The following is a 16281-nucleotide window of genomic DNA, read 5'->3' as shown; positions in this document are numbered from 1 at the left end:
CGAACTCCGAGGACTGGGCGCTCACTAGTTAGGGGAAGCAGCCTTCCCGGAGGGGGTCCGGCTCGGAGGGCTGGCAGGTTCACTCGTCCGTAACTTCCACCCTGGGGTCTTAGCGTCCCCTCGGATACGGTGCTGACCGAGTGCCATCCTGATTTCACTCGACCGAGTCCGAGCCGCAGCCCACGGTAGGAGCTGCAAGGGCCGGGCAGAGTTCCAGGCGAGAGGGGCCGAGAGGCGTGAGCAGCGCTCCGCCGCGCTGGTCAGAGAAGCGGAGCCGCGGCTCCTTTGTGGGCTGGTCCATCCCCCTCCCGGGTGCACGGCGGGGACATTAGATCTGCGGGGTGATTGATAAGTGCGGGAGAGGGGCCGCCGGCCCTCCCACCCCCTCTCTTCCCTCCTCCTCCCTCCCGCCCTCCTTCCATCCTCCCTCCCCGCTCCCTCCCTCCTTCCTGCCAGAAGCGCTGCCCGGTGGCGAGCGGCTCCAGCGGGGATCTGCCTGCCCTTGGGGGCGCCGCCCGCGCTCGCCGCCGAGCCCTCGCTCCGGGGCCGCGCCGGTCCGAGGCTGTGCCGCCTCCCGCGCCTCCCCGGGTCGCGAATGCTGCGGGCGCCTCCGGGGGAAGCTCGGAGCGGCGCGCTCGCCGGGTAAGTTCTGAGCGCCGGGGACGCCGCGGCGACGCAGCCGAAGAGCGGGCTCGGCGAGGGAAAGGCAGGGGCCTTTCCCGGCCGCCTCCCCCCCCCCCCCCCCGCGGAGGGAACGGGCGTGGGCAGACGGCGTGATCCGCCGGGGACCGCGCGCGGGCGGCTGCCCTCGATGGCCGCCCCAGCTCCGGCTGCCCGGCTCCGGGACCGTCTGCGCGGGCGTGGCCCGGCTCGGGGCGTCGCGCGGCCCCGCGTCGGCAGGGGGAGAGGGCAGGTAGGACTGCGCGAGCGGTCGGCGCCCGGGTCCCGGCCACGGGGGACTCGCTCGGCCCCTCGGTCGCCCGGAAGAGCCCCTGGGGAATGGCGGTGGGCCGGGGCTGGGGAGCGCGGGGAGGAGGCGGCCGCGGGCGGGCGGCGGGGGCGGAGGGCGGCTGCGCCCCGCGGCCGCCTCGGAGACCCGCGCCCGGCTTGACTCGGGAGGATGCGAGCGAGACCGAGGCGGCGGAGTCCCGGTGTAGACCTCCCTCGCCCCGGCGAGGAGAGGGAGCGTCTGCCTTATTTTAGCGTCCGCCTCTGCCTCCCTTGGGCTCCCAGTTCACCCAGAACCTTTCCGCCGCCTTAGAGCCCGCTCTGCCCAGCGGGGTGCGGCGGCCGCTCCGCCCGAGACGCGGGGCCAGAGGAAACTTACTCAAAGTGCTTTATCGGGCTTGAGGCTGATTTGTTCCCAATATCTGTGCTGGGGAAGGCGGCTGTGGAAGGTCAGGGACAAGCAGGAGACGGAGTGGTGGGAGGGTCCGGCGACCCGGAGAGGCCTCTAACCGCGGCAGGAAGATCTGCCACACCCCCGCAGGGTCCCCGGCCCCGCTCCCCCCACCGACTTTCCGCCGCGGTTCCTTCACTCCGCAATGTCCAGATTTCAAGGGGCCCCAGCGGCCCCCATCCATCTACCACCCCTCTCCCTGGAAATTCCTCATCGGCTCTGACCTCAAGGAGTATTGACAGAGTCATCAGTGTCTTGAAGAAAATTACTCTATTTGAGAACTAAAACTCATATTTGGTATTTCACTTTCAAATAGTTTTTTTTTTTTTTAAGAACACATTTAGGTAAAACACCACCGCCACTATGTAAGTTTAGGCAGACAGTTCTCTGATTCACACTAAGCAGCAGAGAGTTTTTTTGGGAAACTGCTGGACTGAGACTCAGAATCCCTGGGTTCTGTTTCTAATTTTATAGATTCTTGAACTTAAGCAAGTCAGCACTTCCCCTGGTTGAGGAACGTCCTAATCTAGAAAATGAATCTGATTTCAAAGGTCTTGTCCAGCTCTCATGTTGGCTTCTACTTCAGTGAAATATTAACCTAATTAATAAGTGTTTGTTAAATGAATGACTGAAGGCAAAAACCGTACCTCTCTAGGAACTATGTATATTTAAGATTTGGAAATATGTAGAAACAAATGCCCCTTTGCTATGAAAGGAAGCTTAATGGGGCTGGCCCTGCATCACTCGCTTGTACCTAATGATGCAATTGCCCTGGAGAGTGGGAGGCCAGTACAGGGCTGCCGCCTCCCCCTCTGCGGACAGCTCCTCTCAGTGTGGCCCTTTGGCATAGAGGAGGAAAATGTGAAGACCCGGAAGGAAAGGATGTTGCCCAAGGCAAAGCAAGAACTGCTGGATGGGGAGGGGCTCTTGATGTCTGGCCCTGGGCTCTTACCCAAGGAAAAGGGGAGGGAGGAGAAAGGAAGCCCATGAAAAATTGCAGACAAGACTGCCAGAGCCACAGGTTGCCTCAGTGCCCAAGTTTATAAAGGATCAGAGCCCTTGGGGAGGAAAGAATGGGTGTGGATGGAACAATCCTAGGACCTGAGCTTAGCAGGGAAGGCAGAGAGAAGCAGGGGGCTCAGGAGGCCCCTTTTGCTGATGCGGTGGCTTCTATTCCACACATGGCCCCGCAGTGGGACCCTGTGTTGACTGCAGCAGGCTGGGACTGAAGAGGCAGGGAAAGCAAGCTAAAGTGTTTGGCGGGACAGGCACGTCGCTTGGTCACTTTCTTTCCCCATTCTCTTTCCTTGCCTACATTTGCTGCCTCTTCTCTCTCATTCCCACCAGAGTCAGCCCCTGGCCCCTCCAGGCGACAGCAGACATTTACAGCTTGCCAATGTACTCCACACCGGGAGACTCCCGGGTCCACGGGACCTTAAGATAATAGAGGAGAAGCGAGATAATGGAGGCCAAAACCCAACACCTGGCCACTAATAACCCCGTGGAGAGGTCATCTGCATCTGACTGAATGTCTGAGCTGGGAGGGCCCTATAGTCCATCCTTTTTGCCAGTGGGGGCGGGAAGATCCAGAAACAAGTGATGTGCCTGGCAGCCGAGCCGGATCTGGAGCCAGGTCTACTGAGCCTCCGGCCAGGACTCCCTTCCTCCCTGCCCTCTTTCTCAGGAGCCAGTCAGTCTTCCTGCTCTGCCGCCTTCTATTCTCCCAGCTTCCCTGTCCCCTGCAGCCTGGGGGGCTTGGGCACCGACCGTGGGCTCCTACTCCCAGCTGACGCTCAGCCTGGCAGTGCCTTCCCGACACCCACTCCTCTTCTCCTTCCTTCAGGCAACAAGCACACGTTTAAACCTCATTATCCGACTAAGTATAAACCTCAGGGGGAGAAGGGTTTTGTTGTTGTTGATCTCAGGCTATAAGCTAATGTTGAACTGGCTTTAGGAAACCAGGCAAATGTCTCTTTGGCCAGTCATCACCCAGAAAGTAATTCTCTCAGTACGGAAACAAAGCTCTGTATGTAAGGCATAACGCCCCTGGGAGAACTCCTCGCCCTCCTACACAGGCGCGCTGGTGCACACACACCCCGCTCTCCATCACCGACAGCATCTGAGCTAGGAGGCTGGCAGGCGGGCCGCAGTCCTGTAGCAAAGAGACACATCTACACACACACACACACACACACACACACGAGCGCACGCACACACACATACACACACATTACTGGGAAGATCAGGACCCCTGCTCTGCTCAGGAATCTGGAATGAGAACCCCCGAAGGAATGGCCAGGAGGGAGGGACAGGTGGGAGGAACCACTTGGAGGGGCCCGAGGAGTCCCGTTGAGGCCAGCCCCTCAGCGAGGCCCCTCCAGGAGAACCCCGTCTCCAGGAGCTTCGCCAGCCGCTTGCCGCCCGCCGGGCTGGAGGTGGGGTAGCTCAGAATCAACTGACGCAGCCGGGATTTGAGCTTTGCGAAGCCACTCGCAGGGAAGGGAAGCATCTGCCCCTCCCTCCCCCACTGCGCGCCCTCGATCCACAGCCTGCCCCCTCCCCCCGTGACGTCACCCCAGCCCTGTCCCGGGGAACCTGCAAAGCCTCTCAAATTCAAACTGCTGGGCGCACTGCTGCCACTGCCCCCGGATTGGAAGTGCGCGCCCAGGCTCGGCCGCCGCCGCCGCCCGCCAACCCGGCCGGCCCGCTTCCCGACCTCCCTGCGCAGTCGCACCCCCGGGTCCCGTCGGCTCAGCGCCCCGCCGCCCCAACCCTCCTCTTCCTCTCCTACCGCCTGCCGGATTTCTAATTTATGCGCATCCCCCAGCAAAAAAATTAAATCTACCAACAGAAAGCAGGGCATCCCTCCGGAAGCGGCGTCTTTTACCTTGCTCTCCCTCTCTTTCTGAAGATGCTAAACTGCTGGCGGACTGCAGAGGAGAGGGGTCCCGTCTTCTCCTGATGTGTGAGTAACCCCCACCCCGCGCTGTCTTTGCTCTTCCACCCTCTCCCCTCCCCCGCCACCAGTCCCCTGATTTTCCCACCCCCTTTTTGCGCAGTTAAAAAAAAAAAAGTAAAGCAATTTCTGCCGCGAGCCCAGGATGGGCGAGCCGCCCGAGATCTCTTCAAGATACCCCAGGGGCGGAGGAGATGGGCTGGATTTAGTAGGACAACTCGGTTACTAATGACTCCGCGGCTGGCGGCGACCCGCCGGGAAATCAGGTGCAAGCATGTGTGTGCCGGGACGCGCGTGTGGGTGGGCTGGGGGGAGGGGAGGAGAGCAGAGATCGCCCGGAGAAACGCAGTGATTTCATTCTGCCGTGTTGCCCACTCCCCGCATCCTTCCTCCCTCCCACTCCGCCCCCTCGCTTTGCCATTTTAATCGGGCTTCCGTGTCTCTCTCTCCCCCGCATCCTGCTCTCTCCCGCCCCCCTCCCCAAGGTTTGCCTGTAGGTACCTGAGCTGACACCGACGGTGCCTAAAGATGCTGAGCGGCGTTTGGTTCCTCAGTGTGTTAACCGTGGCCGGGATCTTACAGACGGAGAGTCGCAAAACTGCCAAAGACATTTGCAAGATCCGCTGCCTGTGCGAGGAGAAGGAAAACGTGCTGAACATTAACTGCGAAAACAAAGGATTTACAACTGTCAGCCTGCTCCAGCCCCCCCAGTATCGAATCTATCAGCTTTTCCTCAATGGCAACCTCCTGACGAGACTGTACCCGAACGAGTTCGTCAATTACTCCAACGCGGTGACTCTCCACCTCGGTAACAACGGGCTGCAGGAGATCCGGACCGGGGCGTTCAGCGGCCTGAAAACCCTCAAGAGACTGCACCTCAACAACAACAAGCTCGAGGTGCTGAGGGAGGACACCTTCCTGGGCCTGGAGAGCCTCGAGTACCTCCAGGCTGACTACAATTACATCAGCGCCATCGAGGCAGGCGCTTTCAGCAAACTGAATAAGCTCAAAGTGCTCATCCTGAATGACAACCTTCTGCTGTCCCTGCCTAGCAATGTGTTCCGCTTCGTCCTGCTGACCCACTTAGACCTGAGAGGGAACCGGCTGAAAGTGATGCCCTTCGCCGGCGTCCTTGAACACATCGGAGGGATCATGGAGATTCAGCTGGAGGAGAACCCGTGGAATTGCACTTGTGACTTGCTTCCCCTCAAGGCCTGGCTGGACACCATAACTGTTTTTGTCGGGGAGATTGTTTGCGAAACTCCCTTCAGATTGCATGGGAAAGATGTGACCCAACTGACCAGGCAAGACCTCTGTCCCAGAAAGAGTGCCGGTGACGCCAGTCAGAGAGGCAGCCACGCTGACACACACGTCCAGAGGCTGTCGCCGACGGTGAATCCTGCTCTCAACCCCACTAGGGCTCCAAAAGCCAGCCGGCCTCCCAAAATGAGAAATCGTCCGACTCCCCGGGTCACCGTGTCAAAGGACAGGCAGAGCTTTGGACCCATCATGGTGTACCAGACCAAGTCCCCGGTGCCCCTCACCTGCCCCAGTAGCTGTGTCTGCACCTCTCAGAGCTCAGACAACGGTCTCAATGTCAACTGCCAAGAAAGGAAGTTCACGAATATCTCCGACCTGCAGCCCAAACCTACCAGTCCAAAGAAACTCTACCTAACAGGGAACTATCTCCAGACTGTCTATAAGAACGACCTCCTCGAATATAGTTCTTTGGATCTGTTGCATTTAGGGAACAACAGGATCGCAGTCATTCAGGAAGGTGCCTTCACAAACCTGACCAGTTTACGCAGACTTTATCTGAACGGCAATTACCTTGAAGTGCTGTATCCGTCCATGTTCGACGGACTGCAGAGCTTGCAGTATCTCTATTTAGAGTATAATGTCATTAAGGAAATTAAGCCGCTGACCTTCGATGCTTTGATCAACCTACAGCTGCTGTTTCTGAATAACAACCTGCTGCGGTCCTTACCCGATAATATATTTGGGGGCACGGCCCTCACCAGGCTGAACCTGAGAAACAACCACTTTTCTCACCTGCCTGTGAAAGGGGTCCTGGACCAGCTTCCAGCTTTCATCCAGATAGATCTGCAAGAGAACCCATGGGACTGCACCTGTGACATCATGGGGCTGAAGGACTGGACAGAGCACGCCAATTCCCCCGTCATCATCAATGAGGTGACCTGTGAATCTCCCGCCAAGCACGCAGGGGAGATACTGAAGTTTCTGGGGAGGGAGGCGATCTGTCCAGACAGTCCCAACTTGTCAGACGGAACCATTTTGTCTATGAATCACAACACAGACACACCTCGCTCGCTCAGTGTGTCTCCCAGTTCCTATCCTGAACTCCACACTGAAGTTCCACTCTCCGTCTTAATTTTAGGCTTGCTCGTTGTCTTTATCTTATCTGTCTGTTTCGGGGCTGGTTTATTCGTCTTTGTCCTGAAACGCCGAAAGGGGGTGCCAAGTGTTCCCAGGAGTGCCAACAACTTAGACGTGAGTTCCTTCCAGTTACAGTATGGGTCTTACAACACTGAGACTCAGGAGAAAGCCGACGGCCACGTCTATAATTACATCCCTCCGCCTGTGGGTCAGATGTGCCAAAACCCCATCTACATGCAGAAGGAAGGAGACCCAGTGGCCTATTACCGCAACCTGCAAGAGTTCAGTTACAGCAACCTGGAGGAGAAAAAAGAAGAGCCAGCCACACTTGCTTACACGATAAGTGCCACTGAGTTGCTGGAAAAGCAGGCCACACCAAGAGAGCCCGAGCTGTTGTATCAGAACATCGCCGAGCGGGTCAAGGAGCTCCCGAGCGCAGGGCTCGTCCACTATAACTTTTGTACCTTACCTAAAAGGCAGTTCGCCCCTTCGTATGAATCTCGACGCCAAAACCAAGACAGAATCAATAAAACCGTTTTGTATGGAACTCCCAGGAAATGCTTTGTGGGGCAGTCCAAACCAGACCACCCTTTACTGCAAGCTAAGCCGCAGTCAGAACCAGACTACCTCGAAGTTCTGGAAAAACAAACTGCAATCAGTCAGCTGTGAAGGGAAATCATTTAGAACCCTCTGGCATCAAAGGCTGCTGCTCCAAACTGTTGGAAGCACTGCATTTGCTTTTGTGTTTGTTTGTGTTCTCCCTTTCCCAGCCTCAGTGGAGGACTCTGAAAATGTTTGGGGGATGGGGTGAAGCAATGATCCTGCTTTTTCAAGTTTTCCTTTAAATTATTTCTCTCTGGCTCTCCCCACCCCCACCTGTCTTTTCCCTTCTCTCCTTAGGAACCACCGTTGGACATGAATTTTTTTCATGTATGTTGTTTATGGTTTTGTTCCTTCTTTCTTCTTTTATTTTTCCAGTGTGGGAATGGGAAGAGGAGATTATAGTGAATGAAGAAAAGAGTAAGCGAACTTTCCAATGAAAGTGGATATTTAGTGTATTTTGTCGAAGATCTCCAAAGATCTTTTGAGACTATAAATTCCTTTGTAAATAATGATATATGGTATTTCCGTCTTCAGTTACCAAGTATAGCCACTAGGCATCACTTCTTCGTGTTAAAGTGCCTTTGCACTTTAAGTACCTTACTTAAATGTTGCTTTTAGCTTTGATAAATTGAACATATTTTAATGTGTTGTATTTTTGAAATTGAAAACACTGTAAAATAGATTGAACTGTCAGCTATATTAAGTCAACGTACAGTTTGCTTGAGTTATAGAAACCAGCCTGTCATCAAATGATTCTAGTTGTAGGACTTTATAGACTTAACTGTAAAATATTTCCTTTCCTTTGGGTTTGTTCTAAGTGATTTTATTTAAGTCAACTAAGGGGATTTAACAGTGGACTAGAGGTAATAAACCGCCTCAGTTGGGATTAGTAATTCATTAATAAAATATATTTAACCCAATATCAGAGTGAATTGAACAATTAATGCCCTTCCGTAAATCATTATTTTACACTAACATGGTCAGTGTTTTAGATTATTTTCCTAATTAAGAATACATTACACAACTTGTAATATATTTTTTCTGCATTAAATTAGATATTTTTATATATTTAATGAAAGAGTCTGTATTTCTAACTTTTTAATTGAAATTAATATTTTTTCTGCCTATCGAAACATTTTCTATAAACACAACCAGTAGAGGCCGCCACACACCTCATTTAATAAAGACATATGAGCCATTAAATACTTTGAAGGAAGACTTCAAAGGTGAGATTGAAACTTCCCAAGTAAGTTCTCTGCAAATTCAAGGCGGCAGAGACAAATGTATATGTTACTTTCTGTTTCTTTTAGGATCAAAGATTAGACTCAGAAACTTTCTCAATTTTCACATTTTCAGAGAAAGCAGCGTTTCCCTCTTGAGTTTATGGAAGTATTAACGGGGTGCTATCAAATCATGTACTATTTGCATCTCCAACCCGATTAATAAGTACCTAAACTAAGAAAGTAGGCGTCTTTTTTCTTCTGCCTTCTTAAGGCATGTGTTACTTGAATTTTCCCTTGTCAGCTTGAGCAACCTTTCCGCTTTCGTCTTAGCATTAAAATGATTTTAACTAACCAAGTCTATATAACATTTACGAAGCCTTAATAGCCTGTAGATAATTTTTAGATGCAAGTATTATTGTGTGATTTAAACAAACAGCCCTTCTTTACAACAAAAAATAGTTTTGTTTTGTCTATTGTAAATCCTTATGCAACTGGGAGGGTGATCTGCATATAAAGTAGTCCAGCTTTTCAGTTCCTTATTAAAGCAATTGATGGCGTCTGAAAGAAGCACACTGTTTCCTTTTCATAAATAGGTTACTGCACATAATAATCCTTTATTATCATGTGGAGATTGAAGTGGATCCTGATAACTTACTTTTAAAGCTTTAAAATGACTAATAGTATATTGTCTGTCACCATAAACAATTCATGTGATAGGCTTTCAATTAGAAATTACTTAAATCCAAATTATTTGGATTAACAACTACTGGTGCAAAGTAGTTTTTTTTTAAACAATAGAAGGTAATTGTGTAGATAGAACTGCAAAGGGCATTCAGGGGAAAAAAAATGCCTTTAATACCCTAAAATCTCTGAATATCTGCAGTGACAAGCTAACACGTTAATTCTTTGATTAGAAATCATAATTACTATTTAAATCCATTAGATCAAAGTTGAAAATGGTGGGCTGGAATGACCTACAAGAAAGCTGATGTGCAGAGATTTTACATTTCATAGAAGAGGAGCAGGAGTACACGCTAGTTGAACTTGGAGCTAGCTCCTGGAAACCACCTCCTCTTGTGTACGTGTAAGACGTTCCAACATCCTGCTGCGGCTGCCCTCGTTGGGTGCGAGGATAAGTACAGAATACAGAGCTAGGCAAATTAGTCTGCGTATTCTATTAAGATCATTTTGGGTCTAAATTGTATGACTAGAACTACTAATGCAGTGACTCCAGTGTTCTTATTCTCCTGAAAATCGTCATTCTTGTAAAATGCCATTATGCATAGAAAAACGAATCCATTCATCTTAAACAGAGATCGCTTACTATTCGTTTAGTTACATGATTTTAAAGAGGCCTCCTGGAAGAACTCAGATTCATAAACTCTCTTGCTTAATAATTATAGTTTAATTTTAGATTATCATGCTTCTTTGATTTGTATTTTATTTTGTATTAGGTTTTTAAGATGAAATCATTTGAACGTGGTCCAGACTATTTCATTTAAAGGCATCATACACCACATACTTGGAAGCTTTATTTTCTAATGCAGTCAACAAACACTTTATTAACATATTAACATCCCCACTGACTATATTGTTTTGCTTTGTCCACCGAAGTGCTTTCAAACGTATTTTATTTTAGGATTTTTATTTTTATCTTCTACAGCTGGATTTTGCTATTCCACTTTTATTTCACATGCAGCTTGTAATGGGTGTGAGCGTCAGCACAGTGAAATGGTTCCAGCCAACAGAACACCATCTCCCCTGGCCCGGCCTGGAACAGATCTGTATGTCTGGCAAATGGTAATTCCCCTTGATTCTAGCTCTTGATTAGTTGTTTCCACTGTTTCTGAATATGCCTGTGTCTCAGTTTGTACTGAGACACTCAGAAGCACCATTTCTCATTCTGGACACGATTGCCAAAAGTCTAATTTGGTTCTGGACTTTGGTCAACCTGTGTGCCTTGTCTGTTCCTTCTAGTAGTTGGTGAATAAGGAAATGACCCTTTGGTTTCCTCTGCTTTGTCCTCTGACCTCTAAGGTGGTTTAATTTTCCTACATATTCCTATGTCATCAAGGGCTCAATATTTTATGGATTTTACAAAAAGCGCGTAAGCAACAAGAGGGAGATTCTGTGACTCTTCAGACTCTGGAAATTCGTTTTGACTGTACACGTTCCAGAAACATACTGGATTGGATGCTAGAGTGAAGAAAGCCTGCCAGACAGTTCTCCCAGTGGAACCATTTCTTCATTCATTCGCTAAATGCTTATTGAGGCTTGCTTCCTGGGTGCCGGGCGCTATGCTGTGTGCTGAGGGGCACACAGACGCAGTAGCCAGGGTCTCTGCGCCACCTCCCCCACTCCCCCACAGGGAGCTTAGTGCGCATAAAGGAGAACCTTATCTGAATGACAATCACCCAGAGTAAACGGTGGGAACAGTAAGTAGTGCAAAAATTTCAGTTTTTAAAGGTGATTCTGTGCAGTGAAGTAGAAAACTGATATATCATAAGCTAGCTGCTGTGTGACCACCATCATCTCTTTAGACTTACATGGCTAGAAAGGAAAAAGCCCCACAAAAATAGAATAAAACAAATTTCTGCAGGATACGGCCCAATATTATGGCCTGAAGAAAACTATATGTTTGTGCTATCTAAAGATCTATGTTGTAACGATGACTCTCAAAACTGTAAATACAAAATCGCAAACATACTTACATTTTCTGGAATATCCATGTTTTAGAGGCAATATTTACTTTACATTTCAGTGGCTTAAAATATAACATTTCGGCTTAAGTGTCTTTTACAAATACAATAAGACACCTAAATCCTGAGAGAGAAAATCAGTTACTGTATATAGGCGTACTTTGCTTCTCACAATGGTTGTGCAAAAAGTCCCACGTACACTGAAGTTTTGTAAGTTAAACTGTGTTTTAAACGCATTAGGGGAGCTGCCATTTAGAGGAAACTTGTGAATCCTTTTATAAAGCCGAAAACCATTTTATAATACAAATGATCACTCTCTAACTTTTCTGGTTTGTATGTCTGGAATTTCACTTTGCTTAAAACGGAGCCCACCTGCAGAATAAGAGTGTGTTTTGCCAATGCCGCTTGTGCTACCAGACTCTTGGTTGCTAAGGGCTTACCCTTGAAAATCGGCTGCAGTTTTGTGTGAATTGAGCTATTGAGCGGTTCCGTGATGGCGCAGTAACATTCCCGAACATACACGAACATTCCTGAGCAGCCAACCCATTTCAACTCCACTGAACACAGGACTCTTCTGCCCAGCAGCGCCTCCTCTCTCAGACGTGGCCATGATTCATTAGAGGGTAGACTGACTCCTGTATTCACATCCTATAACGTGCTTAGAGTCACAGGTTTTTATAATACATATATGTTATTCTGTAAACATAGTGAATTGCATGTGTGTTGGAATTTTTTAGCAGCATTTTAGCTTGAAAGTACTTGTACAAAGACTGTTAGATTTAGTTGCAAGTAATTGTTCTCAAGTTATTGGAATAAATGGCAAATGAAATAAGCTCTCGTGTAAATAGACTTCTGTGCCAAATAGTGACCTTGTTTCAAAAACTGAATGTCATATTTTGGGCTGTTAATAGGCAATATGAAATATGGAAAATGTGATCAAATGACATGTTTATTAGATAAGCTGTTTATAGTTATTTTATTCTGTAGTTAGCATTCAGTTAATAAATAAATATTTACTAAAAACGAACATTTGATAAGTTAGAAAAATTCTTTAGAATCCTGAGAGGAATTAATGACAAAGTATTACTGGAACCATCTTCTTTGCCTTGCTATATATTGTTCAAATGTTTACAAATTTAGGTCTTTTATATATGATCATAATTTACATATTAAAGGTAAAATGAGCCTTAAAAAACATATTAATACTTTTCCATTAATGTTCATTAGTATCTGACTTAAAAAACTGAAGGTAAAAAGAACAATAAAAGCAGAGATGTCTCTCTAGGAATTGAAAGAAAGTTCGATTTCCCACTCCCACCCCGGCCACACAGCAGCCTATGATTTTTCATTATAAAATTCTAATATTATATGTGATCTAATAAATTTGCATTTGTAAAATAAGAGACAGATTGACATGCAAATCCAAGGAAAAGAAATTATGAATTCATTAAAGGAGATGTTATCACTGTTGTCCCAAAGACTAGAGTCAAAACAAATGAGAGAGATGGAGAAAGGGAGAGAGAAAGAGGGACAGAGAAAGAGGGGGAGAGTGAGAGAGCGAGAGCGAGCTGCATTTGTTACTGTAATTGTGGTAACATTATAGCAATGTGCCTTATTTGGCTATTTGCATTGGTTAAACATTGAAATATATCTGCCAGGTATGCTCCATTCACAAATGTATAACATAACCAAGGATTTAAGAGTCGTGTGATGGACAAGAGGACTTGAAACAAATTATCTTCTCTTGAGACTATTAACTTGCTATATGCACAATATATTCAGTTTATTCATGTGACCTTCACAGGTTGGTAAAACAATTGGAGTAGCCTCATTTTAGAGTGTTTTATTAAAGAATGAGAGAGTTGATGCTTAGTACACTAGATTATCTGATCCTTTAGAAAGATGAGTTGAAGTGGAATGGAAATGAAAGTAATGTACAGCTCCCCATTCTGAACACATGTAATATAGAACACCAGCAAGTCAGATGTCTGTTGATATTTGAAAAAGACCATCAAAATAGATGTTGTCATTACTGAATGGGGGCTGGAAATGCACCTGATCTGTGTTTCCCTGGGCAATCACTATGTGGTTAGTTATACATCATTTTTATTCATTTGATTTTCAAATATTATTTTAGGTGTGCTATCAGCATTACCCTAAAAAGGAATATTTGAGCTAATTATCTGTCAGATCTAGTTGCCTGGTATTTTTGGACATATTTGATCTTGACAAAATGTTGGCTGCAGCAGCAGATATAAAGTCGTTTCAAAGCTCACAAACTGACTGTTGGGCAGATAGGATAGGTGAATGGAGTCTACTCTGAGTGACCCTTGGCCAAGACCCTCACCTCACAAGCCCCTTTTACCTTCACGTCACTAACACCTGACACAGTGTTTTGGAACATAGTAACTCTCCAATAATTATTTCCTTAATGAATAAATGAACAATAAGACTCGGGCTGCCATGTGAACACTGAAGAAAGGGTTGAAAACTGAAGGATCTAAAGTCAAAGCGTAATTCCAGTGGGTCCTTAGCTGTTCCAGGAAGTCCTAAACAAATATTCAGTTGGAACATTTTCGGAGCTTATGAGGAACACACACACATACACACACAGCCACACGAGGCAGAGAAGTTATGGTAACACACAGCCAAGATCCAAAGTTCGTCATATGCGGGCCCAATTTCGAGGGATACTTAAGTTTGTCTGTTGAACCCAGTGACCTCATTCGAGACTTAAACGTAGCTTTACTGCAGAGCTATGCGATTGCCTTGTTATTGGCTTCTGGAATTGGGAGACTCTGAGTTGAGAGAAAATGCACTTCCTGACAAGCTTGAGGGATGAATTCTTCCAGAACTTGTCTCTTCCTAGGATCTGTGTATTTGGTTTGTTTCCGAAGTTTTCCAAATAGAAGAGAAATTCTTTAGATCCAGACCATATTAAGTAATGTTTCTGTCAGAACACTGTTGTCTCATAAAGTCCAATTTGTACAAAATAAGAACTTCTGAGTGGTGGTTCTTAATAAAGAGTCCCAGGATCTGAGGTGCTGATCTTCATGCAGGTAGAAAGCTGTGAGGACACGTCAGAGTTCCTGCCGGGTCTCAGTTTCGCTCTCTGTCGGACTGGGCGAACTCAGTGGACATGCCTACCTTTAGTACTCCTGCTTTCCTGCTATCTGGGGAGTGGCTGCCACACACAAAACACACAGTGCATTGAGATAACTATGCAGGTAATTCAAGCCTGCAAATCTCTTACACCCTCTTCTTTCAAGTGTCTAATTTGGAAGCAGCCTTACTCTGATTTTATTTTTACAGGATTCAGATACACTATTTGTTTTTGGTTATTTTCTCTCCCTAAACTTCATTTAAAAATTATTTACACCATTTTTCTTACTTTGTAAGTCACAACATTCTACTGCTTTTTGGTGGGGGAGAGAGGGGATGGACTTTCATTTAGCTGTTTGCAGGGCAATTATCTGCCGGGTTGGTGAGTTTATTCTGTGTGATAATTAAGAAAGTTAAACTATGACTTTATCTCCAAAGATCACATTATCGTATTTCAGGGCATCAGGCAGCTTTGTCACTTAGCTATTGATCATCTCACCCTTTTAGCCACCGCTGCCAAGTTTCTTACCATCAGGGAAACCAATGGACCCTTGGACAACTCAGCTGAGCTTCAGAAATTCAGTGATTCATACCAATGAGCAAGGCTCCTAGCTGACAAGTGGTGTCTGGCCTCTTCCTGATCATAAACTTCAGCCATAGTTTTATTGCTGGGCTAATGTATCCTAGAAACAAACAAAGCAAGCCCTCAATCTTGCAATATTCAGCTGACATGGTCTTCACAAGGGTAGAAAAGAGGAAAAATCATTCATTCAAAAACCTCCTCTACTTTCCAGAGGTTTCTGAGGGGCTTATTAAAAGCATGAGTGAATGAAAGGAAATTCCATCTATGTTGTGCTTTGTGCCTTCCTGTGCCGTGTTACGGAAGGTTATGGAAAAGGAAATGTAGGCTATCCTTGTCCGAGCGATCACCTTAAAAATGTGAAAAATAGGATGCCACGGAGATACTAAGCACGTAGAGTATAATTACATTTCAAACTTTTCACTTGAAATTTTGGAACAAAATATATTTTATTTACTAAACTGATCTTGGAAAAGCACGTACATTTTAAGCAATAATCTGGGTAATTTGAGAGTGGGGCTTGTTGAAGGAATTTCATTAGTTTTAAACTGCATTTAGTCATACTTTGTTTTGGGCAAATTCATCAGAAAGTTGTTCAGTTCAAATGTTCTGAAATTTTAAAAATACGCAAATTCTTCTGCTCTTCCAGACTAACATGGGGGGAGGCTCTGCCTTTGTAACGTAGTTATTGTTTCTTCATTGGACTTTCTGAGTTTCTCTCTATATCCAAGGATGGATAGTTGTACAAAGACAAGGTAAAGTCTTAGGAAGAGAGGGTAAATATACTTTGTTGAATGATTTCTAACAGAGGGCCAGGAAATCGGGAGTGTTTCAAAAATCTTCATGTCTCCGCATAAGAAATCTTTCCCAAGCCTTGATCCCTGACTAGGAGACATTTTCCTCTGTAAGACTTCGGATTTTACTGGGTTCTGTTTTGTTTTGTTCTTCAGTCACACTGACTCTTTCTGCTTTGCTGATGGAGGAGGATCATTCCCCAGATGATGAGGGGCACTCAAATTTAGTCCCCATGTCTCTGCTGACTCTCCATGTGACATTCGACCCGTTCCTTGCCATCTCTGAGCCCTGGTTTCCTCATCTGAAAAGGAACGTAATTAGACTTCGCTTTCCCAGTCAAGAAAACGACTGAATAAAAATGAGCTTACTACTGGGGAAACCTCAACTCAACTTCAATTCATAAAAAATAGTAAATCATTTGCAAACTTGACACATTAACTATCATTAATAACAAATTGTTTTCAACAATCCTCACACCTGTTCTGTGACACACCAGCAAAACATTTGGACTAGTTCTATTGTTCCTT

The 16281-nt window shown here is 46.8% G+C and overlaps 1 protein-coding gene across 4 annotated transcripts; it reads left to right on the top strand.

Annotated features, from left to right (window-relative positions):
* The first annotated feature begins 482 nt into the window (after window positions 1–482).
* SLITRK2 (SLIT and NTRK like family member 2) lies at window positions 483–8410 on the top strand. 4 transcript variants are annotated; one of them, XM_032475084.1, is made up of 4 exons: window positions 483–642; window positions 4311–4364; window positions 4459–4621; window positions 4841–8410. In XM_032475084.1, exon 4 carries the CDS (start codon window positions 4884–4886, stop codon window positions 7419–7421), a length of 2538 nt encoding a protein of 845 aa, XP_032330975.1. In that variant the 5' UTR covers window positions 483–642; window positions 4311–4364; window positions 4459–4621; window positions 4841–4883; the 3' UTR covers window positions 7422–8410. The 4 variants fall into 4 exon arrangements, with proteins under 4 accessions (XP_032330975.1, XP_032330977.1, XP_032330976.1 ...); XM_032475086.1 differs by lacking the exon at window positions 4459–4621; XM_032475085.1 differs by lacking the exon at window positions 483–642 and adding an exon at window positions 818–913 and having other exon boundaries at window positions 4311–4621.
* The last annotated feature ends 7871 nt before the right edge of the window (window positions 8411–16281 follow it).

This window comes from Camelus ferus, chromosome X (assembly GCF_009834535.1).
Source record: "Camelus ferus isolate YT-003-E chromosome X, BCGSAC_Cfer_1.0, whole genome shotgun sequence".
In the NCBI taxonomy this organism is placed as follows: Eukaryota; Metazoa; Chordata; class Mammalia; order Artiodactyla; family Camelidae; genus Camelus; species Camelus ferus.
Note: the sequence above shows the minus strand (reverse complement) of the source record. Positions and strands in the feature narration are given on the sequence as shown.

Bases quoted from the DNA above. Each gene is read 5' to 3' on its own strand.
- SLITRK2 (XM_032475086.1), top strand. From the start codon at position 4,884: ATGCTGAGCGGCGTTTGGTTCCTCAGTGTGTTAACCGTGGCCGGGATC.